At 32.2% G+C, this 18959-nt stretch overlaps 2 protein-coding genes and 1 non-coding gene across 3 annotated transcripts; all 3 read left to right on the top strand.

Annotated features, from left to right (window-relative positions):
* Nucleotides 1-1066: 1066 nt before the first annotated feature.
* NUDX1 (nudix hydrolase 1) lies at nt 1067-2552 on the top strand. The gene is made up of 2 exons (XM_012992079.2): nt 1067-1367; nt 2047-2552. Exons 1-2 carry the CDS (start codon nt 1223-1225, stop codon nt 2355-2357), a joined length of 456 nt encoding a protein of 151 aa, XP_012847533.2. The 5' UTR covers nt 1067-1222; the 3' UTR covers nt 2358-2552.
* A 3256-nt stretch (nt 2553-5808) lies between these two features.
* LOC105967456 (dirigent protein 22) lies at nt 5809-6702 on the top strand. Its single transcript, XM_012992051.2, has one exon. It carries the CDS (start codon nt 5966-5968, stop codon nt 6548-6550), a length of 585 nt encoding a protein of 194 aa, XP_012847505.2. The 5' UTR covers nt 5809-5965; the 3' UTR covers nt 6551-6702.
* A 7995-nt stretch (nt 6703-14697) lies between these two features.
* On the top strand, nt 14698-16076 carry LOC105967477 (protein MIZU-KUSSEI 1). Its single transcript, XR_016034931.1, has one exon. It is a non-coding gene; the product is annotated as a protein MIZU-KUSSEI 1 (transcript).
* Nucleotides 16077-18959: the final 2883 nt, after the last annotated feature.

Genomic DNA, 18959 nt, shown 5'->3' with positions numbered 1-18959 from the left:
TTCGAAATATAGAATCGAATATAACGGACAATTTTTGGCCTAAAACGGATAAATCGAGGCTGTTTTTAATTTTTTTTTATCTCCTATTATTATAATATGATGTGAAGTTCAATTGTATTTTTAAAATAATTTTCTTCCAACTTTTGTAAATGCAAATATATTGGTTAAATCATCATATATTCAAGTTCTTCTAACATAGGTGGTTAAATATTACTAAAATTTATTAAATATATATAATATAATAACTTCAAAAAAAAGTTTATTAATTAGTTTTGTTTAGGATCAAATCTCTTATTTTTATATTGATGTCAACTTAAAATTAGGTCAACCTGCAGATGATGATGGTTCGTCAGAGTTCGACACTTGTTAATTAACATGCTTAAATATTATTTTGTATTATGATTTGTGATTATTAAGCCAATGCATCGGGAGATCTTTAGTTTAATTAACAATATAATAATAATTGTACGGAAAAACTAACATGTAATTGTGGGATTGGCATGCATGATTATTTAACATGAAAAATCCTTTCATATATATCTCTTTGTACGACTTTATTATAAGTGGGGTTAGTCGTCAGTTTACCTTTATTTTTAATAATATTTCAATTTAAAAAAAATACAAAAATAAAATATAGAATACAAATAAACTAGAAAAAATAAAAAATATTATCTCCACATTAGCAAAAAAATCATAAAAAAAAAGGGAAAACAAAATACATTAACTTCACGGGTATTTGAGTCAAAAATACACTTCCAGTCACAAATTAGGCGAGTGTAGTGCACGAATGACTCGCAGGGGCTTTATTGACCTTGAATAAATTTTGTAGGCGGTTTTTTGCTTATTTTTTTAACATGGTTTTTTTGACAATTAAAGACTACATAAGTGCTAAAAGCCCAATAAATGATATCTGAAATATAAAGAAATAAAATTCAAAATAAAAATAAATGATATATTGGGCTTTTTTAAGAACTTAACTTGGGCCCGAGCCCGTGACGTGTCCAGCCCAAATAAAATTATATTATATTAATTTATTTATGGCCCACATACGACAGCGGGAAAAGACGAATAACCTTCTTGCCTTTCTTCCTGGAAATAAATTTTTGAATTTTGATCATCGTGCCCTAATTTTCTCCCCCAATTCACTATAATATTAATTCAAATGTTAATGATATTTAGTGAAACTGAGAGGATATTAAAATAATTAGTAAGGATAGGAGAAATGGAGAATGGTGGGGAGGAGGCACCGAGGCCTAAAGTTGCGGTGGTGGTGTTTCTGCTGAAGGGGAACAAGCTGCTGTTGGGGCGGCGCCGCTCTTCCGTCGGCCGCGACACCTTCGCGCTTCCCGGCGGCCACCTTGAGTTCGGTCAGCACTTACTAATTTGTTTTTATACATATTTGCAGATTTGTTTACTGTAATTGTTTCCTTGATTTGTAGTAATAAATTCCTCGTCACTGGTGAAACTGTTGAAGACCTAATCAGCGACTAATAGAACATTTAGTAAGTGTTTAGCTCAGAAATTAGTCTTAATTGTTTTCCTTTGATTAATGACAGACACCTGAAACGATGTCGTATTTTATGCCTAGGGTTAGTCTATAAGTGTGAAGAGTTTCTCTATTTATCTGATAATTTGTTTAGAATAAATTATCAAGTAGTTCCCTGGGCTGAGATTAGGAGTGGAAATTGAAACCGAATTTCCGAATTCCACTGGATAAAAAAAATCCGAATTTTCGAACTACATTTTTTTATTCCGGTTTCCGATTTTTTTGGAACGCTATTGGAATTCATATTAGATTTTGATTTTCGAGCCGATTTTATGTTACAAGTGACTAAAAGTTTGGAATTTCCGGATACCGTTAATTTCGATACGGAAATTTCCGATTTTGGGGGGAAAAAAATCATTCCAATTTCCGAAATTCCTTTTTCTGATTGTTTTAGGAGCAAAATTGGAATTAGTTTTTAACTTCCGAAAAAAGTTGGAATTTTTCCCCAATTGTCAATTCCGATCCGATCCGGTTTCGACCCTAAGTTGAGATAATTTCAGGTGAGAGCTTTGAGGAATGTGCAACGAGAGAGGTGAAGGAGGAAACAGGGCTAGACATTCACAAAATCGAGTACCTAACTGTGATCAACAACGTCGTCTCGAGAGTGGATAAGCCTCTTCACATAGTAGCAATATTCGTGCGCGCATTTCTTTCCGATCCAAACCAAACGCCACAAAATCCCGAGCCTGAGAAATGCGAGGGTTGGGATTGGTACGATTGGAAGAATCCCCCACGGCCTCTTTTCGGACCTTTGGAAAATATGTCTGCAAGCGGTTTTAATCCCTTTCCTTTGGATTGTAACGACGATTGAGAGTTGGGTTTTTTTCAGACAGAGAATCATTGGGGAAGTAAGTGTCTTTGTTTCTGACATCATTCTTGATTATGTTCGAATTTGCAGTGAATGATTTTCATGAAATTGGCTGGTGTAGTGTGTGATGTAAAATGTGTAATAGTTGGGAGGTTTTTGTAGTGTGTTTCCTATTACGAAGAAAACGAAATTTTCGAAGTGTGGCACAATATTTCTCATTCCGAATTTTGAAATTTCGATCGATTTTCCAAAAAGAAAACATTAACTGAATTGAAATACATATTCCGAAAATATTTTTTTTGAAAATTACACTTATAGTATCAAGTTTATTATGCATTTTTTTATTAATTATACAAGGTTCTATAAAGTGTGAGTCAGATCGGAGGCGGTTAGGGTGCCTCATGATTAATCGGCACGACGATGATTATTCGCCGTTAAGTCGGAAATAAACCAGTTTTTTAAATTTAGTGTAATATAATTCTAAATATTATTTGTAAATACTCAAAACATATACATAATAAAAGTTTTATGATAATAAGATCATAATTATATATTTAATCATGATTATATTCCCATTTAATAAACACGATTCTATCCTCGTTGATTTGTAGAGCGCCGTTGCTTTCTTTTTTTACGGAAAAAACAGATCAAGAGAGCTCAGTGAGGGAAGAATAACATAGCCCTGCGGTTTGCACTAAAAGCCCTATATTTAACAAAAAAAAAATAAAAAAAATTGGAAAAACTAAATTTTGCGCAATTTTTACCTCTAAGTTTTGACCCGTCTCTAAGGTTTGATCCACATCGGATAGCCTCAAACCACCACACATGCCAAAATCCGATTTTTCAAATATTTACATCAAAATTGCAAAAATTTTGGTCCGCCTCTACCTCGGCGACTGATTTTGGTTATAGTTAATTAAAAGTTTGAAATTTTTGAATTCCATCGATTCTGATCCAAAAAAATCTAACTTTGGAACAAGTTTTTTCATTCCAAAATTTTAAATTCCGATTTCTGATTTTATCAGATTCTTTTGGGGCGAAAATGCAGTTAGTTTATTCACTTCGAGAAAAAAATGGATTTTTTTTCCGTTCGATTTACACCCTATTAACTATAATACATATCTTCTCTCATGGGCCCCACAGGCTGACTGCGGCTCGGTCCTCTAAGCCAACGCTGCACACGGTGAGGTTCTCACCGTACGGCCGTCACGGGTGCTGTTATTTTGTTTGTTCATTGTTGGATCAATTAGAACTGTTCGCACCTTATTGTATATCGTTTAGATGGTTAGTTCAACTTTGATGTACTCTTGATTTTTAATCAAATAAAAATTAATGCTCGTGTTACTTTAACATTATTAATTTAGTGTTGGATTAATTAGAATTGTTTGCACCTTAATTTAAATCTTTTAGATGGTTACTTCAACTTTGATGTACTCTTGATTTTTAATCTTATAAAAAATAATTAATGCTCGTGTTACTTTAACATTATATTGTTTAGTGTTGGATCAATTAGAATTATTTGCACCTTATTTTATATCCTTTAGAGGGTTACTTCAACTTTGACGTACTCTTGATTTTTAATCTTATAGTAAAAAATATGCTCGTAGTCATCTCCATTACTACAAAGCTTGGATTTTCAGTGTTAACTATAAAAATCTCGTAGTCAATTATAATTCCTTCTTTAATTCCATAGTCAAGTAGATTTTATTCACACTTGTTGGCACTGTAATCTGGTGTTTTGCTACAATTTTCTAGTGTTAAAGTATAAAAATTCGGTTATCAACTATAATTTATTCATCAATTAGTACTAGATTATTATTCAGTTGGCTATTCAATTTACCATCTCCCTTTACTAATTGAATATATCCCAATAAAAAGTACAAAAGAAAAATAAAAAAAAAATTATGGTCTGTTGTGTTGCACTGGTTGCCACGTGGCAAAAATCCAATGCAGAATCACACGCGCGGCAGGGATTTATTTGCAAAATTGTATAGATATTATTCACCGTTGACAATATGGGTTTAATTGTACGGTAGAAGCTGAAAGAAATTTCGTACAAATGGAAGTTTAGCTTAACCACTCTACTTTGACTTTTATAGTACTTCATATCGAACCTAGAGAGAGAGAGAGAGAGAGAGAGAGAGAGTAACAAGATCGTAGATCCGAGCCTGACTCGTTCAATGCCCTTAAATAAAATCTAACGTTGATTGCCATATACTCCATGTATCTATATATTTTTTTGACTTGGTAAGTAATTAATATTTACATTTCCTTTCTTTAATATAAAATAAAATAAAATTACTCAATTGGTTGGCTCAGTCAAATAATTAATTAATCCTGGAACGAGTATAATGAAATTAATTATGAAATACATTAATTAGTTTTCCGTGCGGATAAAAGGAAGAAAAATTACTGATTTCAGCATACTTTTCTTGGCCTAGCTAGGTTCAATTAATATACCTTGAAAGTTTACACGTACTCTTGAAAATTCAAACACATAATATAATATTATATAATATAATATATAGATTAGGTTGAGAAATAAGGACTAATTATTATATAGTTGGTAGATTGAATTTGAAGAATTCAAAAATCTCAAAACTATATATGTTTATAAGCCACATAATATAAATATTGTATGTATCCCTTTCACCACACAATGGCTTCTTCCTCGAACCAGATTTTAATTTATTATATATTAGATGCTAAGAGTTAAAGTGACGGTTTGAATAATGTTGTATTTTTCGAGTTAGAATTAATTAGTAGAACCGTCGTCTAGTTTATAATAATTAATATTCAAATATGAATTAGTATAATACAGTTTGGACTAGCAACATTCTATTAATTTAGTAAAATATTAAATTATTGAGTTAATAATTTAGTATATTTTTACCTACTCGGAATCAAAAGAAATTATTATTTTAATTTATTGAGTATTAAGTTATCGAGGTTCTACTATAACATGATCTAATTTATAGAGAGGCGGCTAAGTATTATTATACATGCATGTTAATTGAGAGTACAAAGTATATATATATTTCATAATTTTTATTATTTGGTATTACTACAAAACATAATGGAATGGAGGCCAGGTAGCTTTTTATGTATAATATATACCCAAGTGTTACATACTTTAATTAGGCTGCGGAATTAAGTACATGTGATCAAACCCCTAAGCAACTCCATCACAAATAAAAATGAAAAAATAGAAGGTGAAATTAATCACAGCTAAACCTCTATGATTTAATACTGCCTGAACTAGCAAAATTTTATTAATTTATAAAAACCTTAGATTACTGATCTAACAATTTAATACAGTATCACCGAGTCAGGATCGGGATAAATTATTATTTAAATAATGTTATTAGTTTATTGAGGGTCCAATATATATATATATATATATATATATATATATATATATATATATATATATTAAAGTTTTGTATAGTAGCATGCCACGAATTTCTCCATGTTTGAATTTTTCCGAAGCCATCTTAGCTCCCAAGCAATTTCTCCTATAAATAATCCCCATAGCTCCACAACATCAAAACCATCATCAATTTATACACCATACTGCATTTACTAAAATAAAAATAAAAACAATACATACAATGGAAAAACTCTGCAGAGTTCTGATTCTTTGCTTACTGCTCATCTCAGCCGCACACGCCACTTCAAGAAGAAGAGAAGCGAAAGAAGACGAAGCAGACAAATGGTTCAAAAGCTTCTCACAGCAAAAGCAAAAATTCGCGAAACTCCGTTTCTACATCCAGGACAAGCTCGGCGGGCCCAACGCCACCATCTGGGAGGTTGCTCGGGCGGAGATCACCGCAACTTCGCCGACGATGTTCGGTCAGGTTAGGGTTTTGGACGACCTGATCACGGCGGAGCCCGACCGGAACTCCGCGAAGGTGGGCCGGGCTCAGGGGCACATCGCCTCGTCGGACTTGACGAACTCCGCCCTGACGATGAACCTCAACTTTGTGTTCACCGCCGGAAAGTACAATGGGAGTACCCTCTGCATATTAGGGCAGAACCCGATCGGGAGTAGCGATAGGGAGCTGCCGGTGGTGGGTGGGACCGGGGTTTTCAGGATGGCGCGTGGGTTTTCGATCTCGAACACTTACTCGTACGATGCTGTCGAGGATTATGGTGTTTTGGAGTATACTGTTTATGTGTCTTATGTTGACGTGTGATTTTTTTGATCATAATATTATTGCATTTATTCTTTTTTTTTTTTAATTTAATTATTATTGTTGCAGATTTATTTTGTTTCTAGTAGGCTTCAGCGTGTATTTTGTTCTTCAATATATAATAAAATAATAACGGTTTGTGTGTTTTTTTTTTATTCTTTAATAATATATTTTGTTTAATGTTTTAGTTTGAAGATTTCGGTTTAATGAGGGAAGTAATGCTTCTTTGATCTTTCACTAGGCGGCATGATATTTTTAATACATGGCATTTTTGTAATATAGACATAATACACAAGACTTTGTGCTAGTAGCACTGAAGAGGTCAAATTAACTAAAATTTAGTGTTTTTTTTTTCAAAACCTAAATAAGATGCGAATATTTAAAAGAGATAGTTCGACAAAAGATACTCAGCACAAATTTTCATAGAGGAGATGATAATTAAGGTAATTGTTGTGATTCGAGAATACATACAATGCGAAAATAAAGAACGAATTCACAAAACGACGACTCGTAATTTACACGGTTCAAATCTTTTGACGACCCTAGTAAATGGGAGCAGTAAGAACTTTTTATTACTATCAAATGATCACAAACATTACGAATTAAATACATCAAGATCACTCATTTCACATAGAAACCCTAAACGAAATGAAAACCCTAGCTCTCTCGCAATTCGTTATGCTTTCTCTCGTGTATGATTTTACAGAGTGTTGTTTACAATATAAGAAGTCTTTCTTGATCATTTGAACTAATCTTTTAACCACTAGTAGAAACATTGGTTTTTACAATCATTAACTGTAGCAAAATGTACTAAATTCGTTGTAAAAATTAAGTTTTTTGCTACGGTAAATGGCCGTAGCAAATACTTTTTTGCAACGGTAAATCCTAAACTACGATGCCAAGATTGTCAAGTGGTAAAATGTACCTTTTGGCTTTTGCTACGGCTTTTTACCGTAGTAAAAAGTCCTGTTTCTACTAGCGAACAGTAATTAGTTTAGGTTTTAATTAAATTACTACGGATTTCATTTTTGCAGATGACCTCCGTTTATTGTTTCGTTTGATTCAAAACCGGCCCTCGCCGGTGCAAGTCGCCGAAGCCATGAACTAACCTTGATCAATTACATTAGTCCACTTTCTTTTTGGGCCAAGCCAACCAATATTTCGGATTAGTCAACTTTTACAAGTCAACTAACTATTCACTAAGTCAACTTATTATGTCATAAGTCAAACGATATAAGTAACTTATCAAGTCAACTGGGTTGGTTTGGCTAAGTCAGGCAATATCTTTTCCTTAGGTCAACTAAGTTTTCGATCACTTGATCTATCTATTATTTTATCCTCTGCCATATTAGTCAAATAATTTATTGTTTTATATTATGTTGAAGTTCTAGAAGATATTCAAAAACAAGAACCAAAAATACAGTTTAGAAGATACAACCATTACAATTTAGAATAAAAAAGGTATTGCTACTTTAATTAATTTGTTAAGCTCGAATTCGAACTTGAACTTTTCTTATCCAGTTTATCGATCAATAGGTGATTGAAATTGACGGTTTTTTTCTTTTCTTTTTATACGATTTTTATATAGGTAAATTTTGCAAAAGATATATATATATATATATATATATATATATATATATATATATATATATATATATATATATATATATATATATATATATATATATATATATATATATATATATATATATATATATATATATATATATATATATATATATATATATATATATTGATCTAATAGAAAATCCAATTAAAACTCTTAATTTTCAAACATATTTTGTCACATTTATAATTTTCAATATAATCAAACTAATTGAAAGAGGTTTATGAACAATCATGTTTAATAAACAACGTCTTCTAGAAAACACGGTAATCACAAGAACAAAATATTCAACTGCTTGTACAAGTGTATATACATGCATGGTTGATGTTTGTCTCATAGTTTCACCAACTTATTCACAGATTTGAAAATGATATTTTGTCTGAATCTTCAAATAAAATGATACATATTCCATGTTTTGAAAATTCCACATTAATTTAATTAAACAGAGATCAATTTCTATTGTTTTTAGAGTCAATAACAATTTGCTGATGTAAAATAGATGATGTAATAAAAAGAAATTGTATTGCTCTCTTATTTTGATTGCACAAAATAAAGATTCGGAAACATTCTCTATGAATAGATAAGGAAACTTGTAAATCACACAGGATAATTATGTAAGGGCTCGTCCGGTTACCTATATATTGAGTTAAATTTGATTACATGATATTGAATTAACTCTCTACTGACTAATTAATTATTTAGTTAGTAGAATGTTCGGTTTCTTAGATTAGATTTTCTATTAAATTTGTTAAAATCAGTTATTACATATGAATTGTCTATAAAACCACTTAGTTTACAATAATAAAATATAATTTTAAGGATAAAATTGTATTTTTCCTTTTTAGTCACCCCCTATTAAATTAATATCAGGGAGAGGGGTGCTACTAATTTAATGAAATAGTAACATTTAATAGCGGAGTTTGAATTTAATAGCGGGTTTGAAAAAGTGTGAATCTTACAAACCGGACATGTTATTAGCCCCTACTATTTAGTCAGTAGAACCTTATAGCGGTAACCGAACGATCCCTAATTAGTATAAAATCTCGGATAAATGGAGGAACTCTCAAACAGGAAATGTCTATTGTTGAAACTTTACTAATGAAGTTCACTAACCAATTATTCAATATTTAAGAAAAAAATTTAGAAGTTGTGTTGTCAAACATCGAAGTTCGCGATCAATATTATGCCAATTTTCGAAAGTTTGGTATCGTATATCTTGTTCAAATAATCTCAAAAGTTAACCAACAATGTTCATAATGTAAGTTCGATGTCAATTTGAGAATGTTGCCAGCAAATTTTTAAAAATTGTTCGTAATTACTGCCAATTTCATGCAAATTTTAGAAGTCCGCTGACAAATTTAAAAGTTCGTCTGCAATTTTCGAAAGTTTACTGCCATTTTTTGTTAAAATACTCAATTTTCATAAGTTCACTCGCAATTTTGAACTACTTTGTGAAGTTTAGTTCTATTTTTTTTGTTAAACACTCGATTTTAGAGTTCACCGCCACTTTTCTTTCTTTTATTATAATAGAAGTTCAATACGAATTTGCAACTAATTTTAGCAAGTTTTGTTGCAATTTTGCAGCCATGTTTGTCATTTTTTTTTTGTATATACCAAAACTTAAGATTTTATAATTAGTTTTGTTAAAATAAACAAGCAAAAACAATTTATAAAGCATATAATTATACAACATCGATAGAGAGCCAAAATCATATGACCTAGAAACACGAAAAATAGATATAAAAAGTTCGACAAATCTGAGTCATCTCAACGTCTAAAGGGGAGTTAGATGTTACACTTGGTTATTTACAACGGTTGGCTTTGAACCGTAGATTTATATAAATAACTATTTACTAAGCACACATACACATGGATGTGTGTGAGTGTGTGTTTGTGTGTAAATCTACGATTCAAATTCTCCCGATGTAAATAACAAGGTGTGACATCTACCTTCCAATCAAATTTATCCACCATTTTGAATCATCACCAACTAAAGAATATTAGCTAATTTTCCCTGTAACAATTCAATTCAACTCTATTGATTAAAAAAAAATTCAATTCAATTCATTAAAGAAGATTAAAACTGGCCATTATATTGGGCCACAAGTTTCAATCAATCTTTCAACTTATTCATAGATTGTGACCGGCCCAACAAAGAGTTTGTCCGATCTAGCTCGGGTCGACCGGATTATTTAATTGTTTATTTATTTATTATTTATTTTTTAGATTAATAGTTGGGGAATAACTAAAGTGGTCTATTTTAGGGTCTAGTTGTTGGGTGCAGATGATGATTAGTTGATCCATAAAATTTTGAACCCCATAACAACATATTATATACCATTAATTAAAGCAGGATTTCAATAACAAATGTCTTTTGAACTATATTATATATATGAAATTAGTCGAATGTAAATTATATATATAAGGAGGAAGCTAAGGTTTGACATTTAATTAATACTATATGCACAAACAATATGTGGTGCATATTGACTCGCCGGTGGAACAAAATTCAACAATCAAAACTAAGTAATTATTGGGAAGCACTATCTATATATATAGTTAAACTTTAATAAATTAATACAGTGGAAATAGCAAAATTCTATTAATTTAGCAAAATATTGACATACTGAACAAAAAAAAAAATTACTATTTATCGAGTCGAGACGGAAAGAAATTATTATCTAAGCGAAATTATTAAAGGATTGCATATTAATTTATCGAGTTTCTACTGTATTTGGCGAAATTCATGTGGCAGATTAAGGTTTTATTGGCTCAAAAGCAAAGAATTATCAATACTTCACCATTACAGTTATTAAGATTTTTGGCTCTCCCCCACTCAAATTCTATGCTTTAAATACTTGTAGTTTATATATTTTGGTGACTCAAACTTGCACAAGTATATATATTAATATAGGTCCGAATTAAAGAATTAATCATTTTATAGTAGATTAGTGTAGATATCCAATTAAACTATGGAGTTAAGCCCTCCGATTTGGCTAAAACTATAACCTACTAAAACGAGATTAATCATTAGATGTTTTAGAGCTTATAACTTCTTTTAAAGTGTTTGTATTTTTTTTAAAATAAATCTTAAAGATTCTCAAAGTAAGCTATTGCAGAGCTTTTAATATATTTTTTTAAAGTACTACCCTACTTTTTTATTTAAGATCTTACGATAAATAAAAATAGCTTATAAGATCATTATCCAAATACTTTTAATTCTAACAACTTATCAGCTATTAAAACAGTTTATCATACGTAAGGGTTTATCAACTATTTAAAATGCGTCTAGCTAAACGGGCTCTTAGTTCAATCCAGATTTTCGTTACATTAGTGGCCGGTTTATATATATGTTGCTGAAGGTGGTGTATATTGAATGGAACCAGAGCCATTTCAGTAATTTAATTTCATATATTTTAATATGCTAATTAAAAATAATAAGTATAATAAGTTTCTTTCTTTTCCTTGTATATATACTGGTGCGTTCAAATGCTAGAAGTAATCAAATGTAGGCTTTTAACTTAAAAACAAGTACCGAAGCTGCTTTAGCTTTAGCTTTTAAAAATAAGTTAAAGTAGATTAGCAATTCTGGGAAAATCTCCAGGTGATGCTTTTTAACTGCTTCTCCTATTTTTGTACTTTCACTTGAACTTATTTAATTTTTGTAAGCCCTCATTTTCAGTCTTCATATTTAATTCACATAAGTTTAATAAAAGTGGATATTTTAATAAAAAATGTAACCAAACTTAACCTAATGCCAAAAGAAACTCACAACCAGGGATGACAAGTTGCCCGCCCCGATGGATTCCCGCATCTCCCCGACCTGAAATTCCCAGGTATCACCCGCCACGAAAAAAGTATGTGGCGGGGAGAGGGATTGACAAAAAAAGTTTGACCGGATACGAGGATGGGGACTGGTTTATATGTACACGGCCATAGACTCGACCCTGTATATATAGTTTTTGTATTATTTACTAATTATTATGTTAAAATGTGATGCATATTTTTAATTAATGGGTTTTTGTATGAGATTTGAAGTTAAAGGGGGCAACTATTTTAAATCCCAACTTTTGCTTACTTGAATACTACCAAGTTTAAAACCAAAATTGAGTACATATTTATCAGTTTTTTCTTACTTTAATACCAAAATAAAAAGAAAAGTACAAAAACACCCTTTCATACAAAATATCAATTATATCAATTTTTTTTAGAAATTACCTATTCAAAAACCAAATAAAAAAAAGAAAAAAAAACCCTTTGTTGTAAAAAAAAAAAAAACTTCCACCATTTCTTCTCCTCTCCAACCCTCACCGCCGCCGCCGACGCCGAACGCCACCGTACGTGCTCGTAACTGCCGCGACAACCCAATTAACCCTATCTTTTTCATCTTCTTAAATCCTCCAAAACATCTCCAAATTCAAAAAATCAAAACCTCACAAAACTTATAAAATGGAGTTATAAGACAATAATATGGTAGTATATGTGGAAAGAGAAGCCATTAAGGTAAGTCTTTTTTGAGCTTCGAAGTCTTTTTTGAGTTTCGAAGTCGATTTTGAAGTTTTTTTTTTTTAACCCGTCGGCAATTTTCGACACATACAGGTCGATTTTTTGGTCAATTTTCGACACCAACGTGTCGAAAAAAAAAAAAAAAAAAAAAAAAAAACAAATTTCGACACCTACCTGTCGAAAATTCTCCAAATTTCGACAGGTATGTGTCGAAAAACACTATTGGTTAAAAAAAAAAAAAAAAAAATTTTTTTACCAACAGTATTTTTTCGACACATACCTGTCGAAATTTGGAGAATTTTCGACAGGTAGGTGTCGAAATTTGTTTTTTTTTTTTTTTTTTTTTTTTTTCCGACACGTTGGTGTCGAAAATTGACCAAAAAATCGACCTGTATGTGTCGAAAATTGCCGGCGGGTTTCAAAAAAGAAAACTTCAAAATCGACTTCGAAGCTCAAAAAAGACATCGATACTTACCTTAATGTGTTCTCCTTTCATATATACTACCATATTATTGTCTTATAACTCAATTTTATATGTTTTGTGAGGTTTTAATTTCTTTAGTTTTGAGATTTTTTAGAAGGGTTTGTTGTGAGATTTTTTAGAAGGGTTTGTTGTGAGGAAGATTTTTTAGAAGGGTTTTTGGGGAGGGAGAAGAAGGAGGTGGAGAAGGAGGGAAATGGTTTTTTTGAGTTTTTGATTATTTGGTATTTAAGAAAGAAAAATAGTATTTGTAATATTTTTTTTTTTGTTTTAATTTCATTAAGGGTATTAAAGTAATTTACAATTAATTATTTATTTTTTATTTTTTTGGTATTCAAGTAAGCAAAAGTTGGAATTTGAAATAGTGATCCCCGAAGTTAAATTTGCAATGTATTTGTTTGTTGAAACTTGAAACAAGTCTTTACAATTAATAGTAAATTTTGCATTTTTATTAATAAAAAGAAATAATGATTGGGAATTTTACGAGGCGAGTCTCTGTAGGGATTTACGGGACGGGTCTAGCGATTCCAATTTATAACATTTGAGAATTTTAACGGGATGGGGATAGAATACTCTAGAACAGGGCGACTCGTACCCAGTGGCCGGTTCCATTACCATCCCTGCTCAAAACCAATAATTCGAGTATAATAAGTTGGAATTTACAAAAGTAGCCACCAAAATAAAGAAAGAAGGTGGCAAATGTTTCTCATGAATAAGCGTGCAATTGTGTTGTGTGTGTTTTGGGAGAGTGGTCCAAATTTGGTACAGTTTTGGTGTGTGTGAGTGTGTCCTTAATAACTGTTTCCAATGCAAACTCTCTTTAATCAGTCAAGCCCCCACTCTCTCTCTCTCTCTCTCTCTCTCCTCTTTCCAATAATTTCAAATAAAAATTTAAACTTTATTAATTCAAGATTCGATTAATCCCATATTATTATTATTATTATTATTATTTATAGCGTGCAAATTTAGACCGGATAACCTGTTTTAATAGGAAAATCGGATGCCATAGGATGATTGACACGTGGATAGTTTAAATAAAAATATAACTAGGATTCTTATAATTGGAAAAAAAAAAAACTCAGCATAACCCGTAATACCTATAACCCTAATTATAATTAGCATAATTTATTAAGAGTTAAGACTTAGGAATATCACATGTCAAAAAATTAATGGAATCCAATTTATATTAAATATCGGCTGATCCGCTCATAATTTAATCTCTTATTCATATTACCTTTAAATTATTTTTCAAAATGTCTACCTGTCTCTGTGTGTGCAGTGGTGTGTCTGTGTGTGTGTTTCAATTTCTTGTCTCCAGACAATTCTTCTTCTTCTTTGCATTTCTAAGATACTAAAATATTTAAATTAGATTCAGTTAATTAATTAGGTGGGGCTGCTCACCTTCTTTTTTTGTCAGCATTATTTACACCATCTCACCCTGACAAAAAGAACCCTCTCTAACCTCACAATAAATAAAATAAATAAATAAATAACAATTAAACCACAATACATATAAAAGGTGGAATTCAGATCAAAGCATCACAAAAATCTTGTTGTTTATCATTTCTTTTCTTTTTTTCTTTAATTATTATTTTTCAATTTTCACACACACACACAGACACACATTCCTCAGGCCAGACAAAAGCAAACCTCCTCACCCTTTAATTTATTCCTTGCTTTAATCCCTTTTTCTTTTTTTATTTTATTTCTTGAGAGAGAAAAAAAAAAAAAGAAAAAAATGAAAACAATCATGGCTAGAAACCCTCACGACTCATTCTCATTCTCCAGAAGATACTTCCACTGGAAAAACAAATTCCTCGACGAACAAGACGATGATGACGTCATCATGCACGAAATCCTAACCTTCACCACCGGCATCACCTCTTCCTCCTCCTCCTCCTCCTCCGACGACAAAAAAACCGCCAAATCAGAAGACCCGGTAACTAATAATTTCCCGCCAACAATGCTGCAGCACTCACTCTCCGTCGGCGGTGGGGGGCAAGCGAAGCCGCCGGCGAGGAAGAAGCTCTCGGTAATCGCGCTCTCCAGGCAGCTGCGTTCGGCCCTCGCGCTGGGCCGGGCCCGAACACGAGGCCCGTCTCCGCACCTGGGGTCGAAGGTGGTGGGCACGCTCTTCGGGCACAGGCGGGGCCACGTGCGGTTCGCGTTCCAGGAGGATTTCAAGGCGGCGCCGGCTTTTCTGGTGGAGCTGGCGACTCCGACGAGTGTCCTGGTGAAGGAGATGGCTTCGGGCCTGGTGAGGATTGCTCTGGAGTGCGACAAGATCAATAAGATTGAGAAGAAGGGTAGTTTGGTGGTGGCGGCGACCAGGATCCTCGACGAGCCCGTTTGGCGGACTTACTGCAACGGGAAGAAATGCGGGTACGCGCTGAGGAGGGAGTGCGGGCCCGATGAGTGGAAGGTTTTGAACGCCGTCGGCCCGATTTCAATGGGGGCCGGGGTGCTTCCCGGGTCGGAGCCTGATGGGGAGATGATGTATATGCGGGCTAAGTTCGAACGGGTCGTCGGGTCTAAAGATTCGGAGGCTTTCTACATGATGAACCCGGATGGTAATGGAGGCCCGGAGCTCAGCATTTATTTGCTCCGAGTTTGATCAGTTTTTTTTTTTTTTTAATAATTTTATTTTAATTATGTTGTCCAATGGGGTTTTTTTTTTTTTTTTGGTTTAATTTGGTGATGTTATTAGGGGTTATTGGGGGTTGAGGTATAGTGAAAAAATGAGATAATATGAGATAGCATTGGTGGGGTTTAATTTGGTGGGAGTTGATTAATTAAGGATATAATCTTGTGAATAGTTTTTTTTTTTTTTTTTTTTTTTTTAATTTCCTCTTATGAATGAATTGAAAGTGGGAAACAAATGCAGTAATTGTGTTTGTCTGCCCATTTTTGTGTCACTTATCTTTTGATTCTTGAATTTTGTACCTTATGTTATACTCATATGAGTGGAGTATTTATTTATCGTTTCAAAATAAGTGTCGTTTAAGATTGATGCACATCGATCAAGAAAGTTGTTTAATATTCTTGATTTTAGGGGAAATAGTTCGTATTTGATAAACTTACCCCTTTTGTGGCTTCAAATCTCTCTTTGTTACTTCATTATTCTGTCATTTTGAACCAAAACAAGTTGTCATATTTTGAAATTGTAAAGGAAACGACACTTAAAAAGAAACGTAAGGAGTATATTAGTATCTGAGTTTCGAAGATGCTTCCGATTCTCTTAATAGAGTTTATTAAACTAAATAGTATTAATATATTGTAGGATGATGAGTGGAGGAGGGAACATTAGCAATGATTAATAGGCATGATTAATAACACAAAGCAAATGAAGTAAACACACATGTGAATGGTTAATGATTGGTTTCCGGATAGATAGATATTACCCAACACGGGGGTGATGATTTCCTTTTAGTTTCTTCATTTCTAAGTTTTATCTCTACCTTGTGATTGCTTTCATAAAGGAAAATTGAAGAAACCTCGTGCAAAATGTTCGATAATTCGACGTTAAAATGGAAACTAATTTTTAATCTAATTAAAATTAGGGTAAATTCAACTTTCCATTTCAGCTTTGTATCGTTTTACCTGCTTCTACTTTGAATCGTATCGTATCGCTATATTCCTTGGGTCTTGAAATCGCTTCAATTAAAAGCTTCCCTCAAACTTTTGTCGTCTTATCACTTGCGCATTCAAATGCCTCATTCTCACCCTTAGCTGAACTAGAAAATGTTATTATTGTCCTTAAACTCCATCACCACGACACATTCTCTCGAAAAATTTAGTCGATCATATTAGGTGATTGTATCAGTGATCCATCCATACATTAATCTTTCTTCTTACAAATTTAGATAGAACAACAAATTATAATTGAAAAGGAGGATAGTTACTAGTTTTTCAATTCCCCTCATGGTATCTCGAACTTATGATCAAATAGTCATAGGTGCAAGGTGCTTACCAACAGGCTACTTGTCTTTGACAAAGATTTTAGTTAACCACTAACATTGTCCATGTAGATTTAAACAAAATAATAAGCTGGAGGACCTATATTCGGCTGACCATATTCAGTCAACCTACCTAATTCATCATTCATAAATTTTGAGTTGGGAATAAGTTCAAAAAAAAATGGAGGTAGATCGATGAAGTAAGGAGAGCGCGACGTATAGACATCAATCATCCTTTCAAACAAGTGAAAACCTATCTGGGAATAACTATCTATATTATATTTTAGATAATTAATCCATCAAACTAAATTAAATGAACAGCTCGTTACATTACATATAACAATATACTTACATATATTGTATATTTTTAATTTTAATTTGTAGAGAGAGAGCATAGTCAGTCTTATGAATGATAGTCACAGCTCAATAAGAGTTGAAACAAAATATGAATAATGTTGTCTTGTCTTGTAATTGATCAAATGAAGAGCGCAGAGAATGTATCAGTAATTGTTGGGGTTCAGACAGCGCTGCCAAATATGTTCATTGGGATTCACTATTTTAGTCAAGTCCCTTTTTTTCTTTTATTTATTTTCCCACTCCAATTCCAATAATCCTCTTTCTTTATTTTTATTTTTATTTTTGTTTAATTTATTTTATTTTTGTGTGTTTGATTTTCAAAAAGCTTTTGGTTCTTTTGATGCACTAAAGCTTTGATGGATGCTTTACACATCATCGTACCCTACCCCCGCTTGTACTTATTTTAACCTTTATTATATTTTCTTTTTCTTTTCTCCCCATTTTAAAATATTTGATTACTAATTTGTTCTTTTCCCATAAAAATGTGGCTCATCTTGTATTCAAATTTAAAAGTAATTAGATTGTCATTCAAATCTTCGTGTACGTTGTAATTGTTACTTTCTCTCTTCCATGTTATATTTCTTCTTTTGTTGTTGGTCACATATAAAAAAAAAAAATCTTATGGTCAATTTACGAAAAAATCATTTTACTTGGATAATTATATCTATCCTTTCAACTACAATTTTTTCTTACACTTCCATCCTTATGGTATCAAATTCAACATAATCCACTAGATTTCGTGGAATGTGTTGTAGTTTGTACTCGTTTTGTGTAAAAATACAGTTTCTGATGCACCACAATCTGATATATACAAGTAAAAAAACATATATTATCATCATCTTGCTTCAAAATGTAGAGTTTGAATGGGATAAAACGGGTACGAAAGTAATAGTATGCCATATAATCTTAAAGATTCCACTAAATTTGAAACCGCAAGGATGGACGTGTAAGAAGATTTATAGTTGAGGGGTGGTTGTAATTACCCAAACAGTAAGGGATTTTCGTAATTTGACATACCTCAAGGGGGATGACTGTAATTTTAAATAAAACCCAAAATAAATATTATTAATTCTAATTGAAAAATAGACATGACCGGACTTGGACCAGCAACTCATTTGGTTGGGCCTAGGATTGAATTTTGTTTCATTGGACTAATATATTATTCACATAATGGACTTAACCCAATGAGAATGCACTAAAAATATAGTTAATCAAAATTGAGGAGGTATGCATGTACACTAAACTAGTCATGCCCACGGGTCCGAACCCGCCTGGGTCACGGGTCGGACTTAACCGGTTTATTCACATAATGGACCCACCCAATATTTATTTTTTGTTTCGTATGTTTTTGTTTTGAAAACACTTGAGCTTAGCTCTAAATTTAAAATTTAAAACTAAGCTTATATATTCGATATTGAGACGAGAGAGAAATTAAAAAAAATGAAAGTTGTGACAGTGAATTGTTAGGACCAAACCGATTTTTTC

Source organism: Erythranthe guttata, chromosome 12, assembly GCF_056151865.1.
Source record: "Erythranthe guttata isolate IM_541 chromosome 12, IM_541, whole genome shotgun sequence".
NCBI lineage: Eukaryota > Viridiplantae > Streptophyta > Magnoliopsida > Lamiales > Phrymaceae > Erythranthe > Erythranthe guttata.
Note: the sequence above shows the minus strand (reverse complement) of the source record. Positions and strands in the feature narration are given on the sequence as shown.

Bases quoted from the DNA above. Each gene is read 5' to 3' on its own strand.
- NUDX1 (XM_012992079.2), top strand. From the start codon at position 1,223: ATGGAGAATGGTGGGGAGGAGGCACCGAGGCCTAAAGTTGCGGTGGTG. The intron at 1,368-2,046 runs GTCAGCACTTAC...AGATAATTTCAG, and splicing joins CGGCGGCCACCTTGAGTTCG to GTGAGAGCTTTGAGGAATGT.
- LOC105967456 (XM_012992051.2), top strand. From the start codon at position 5,966: ATGGAAAAACTCTGCAGAGTTCTGATTCTTTGCTTACTGCTCATCTCA.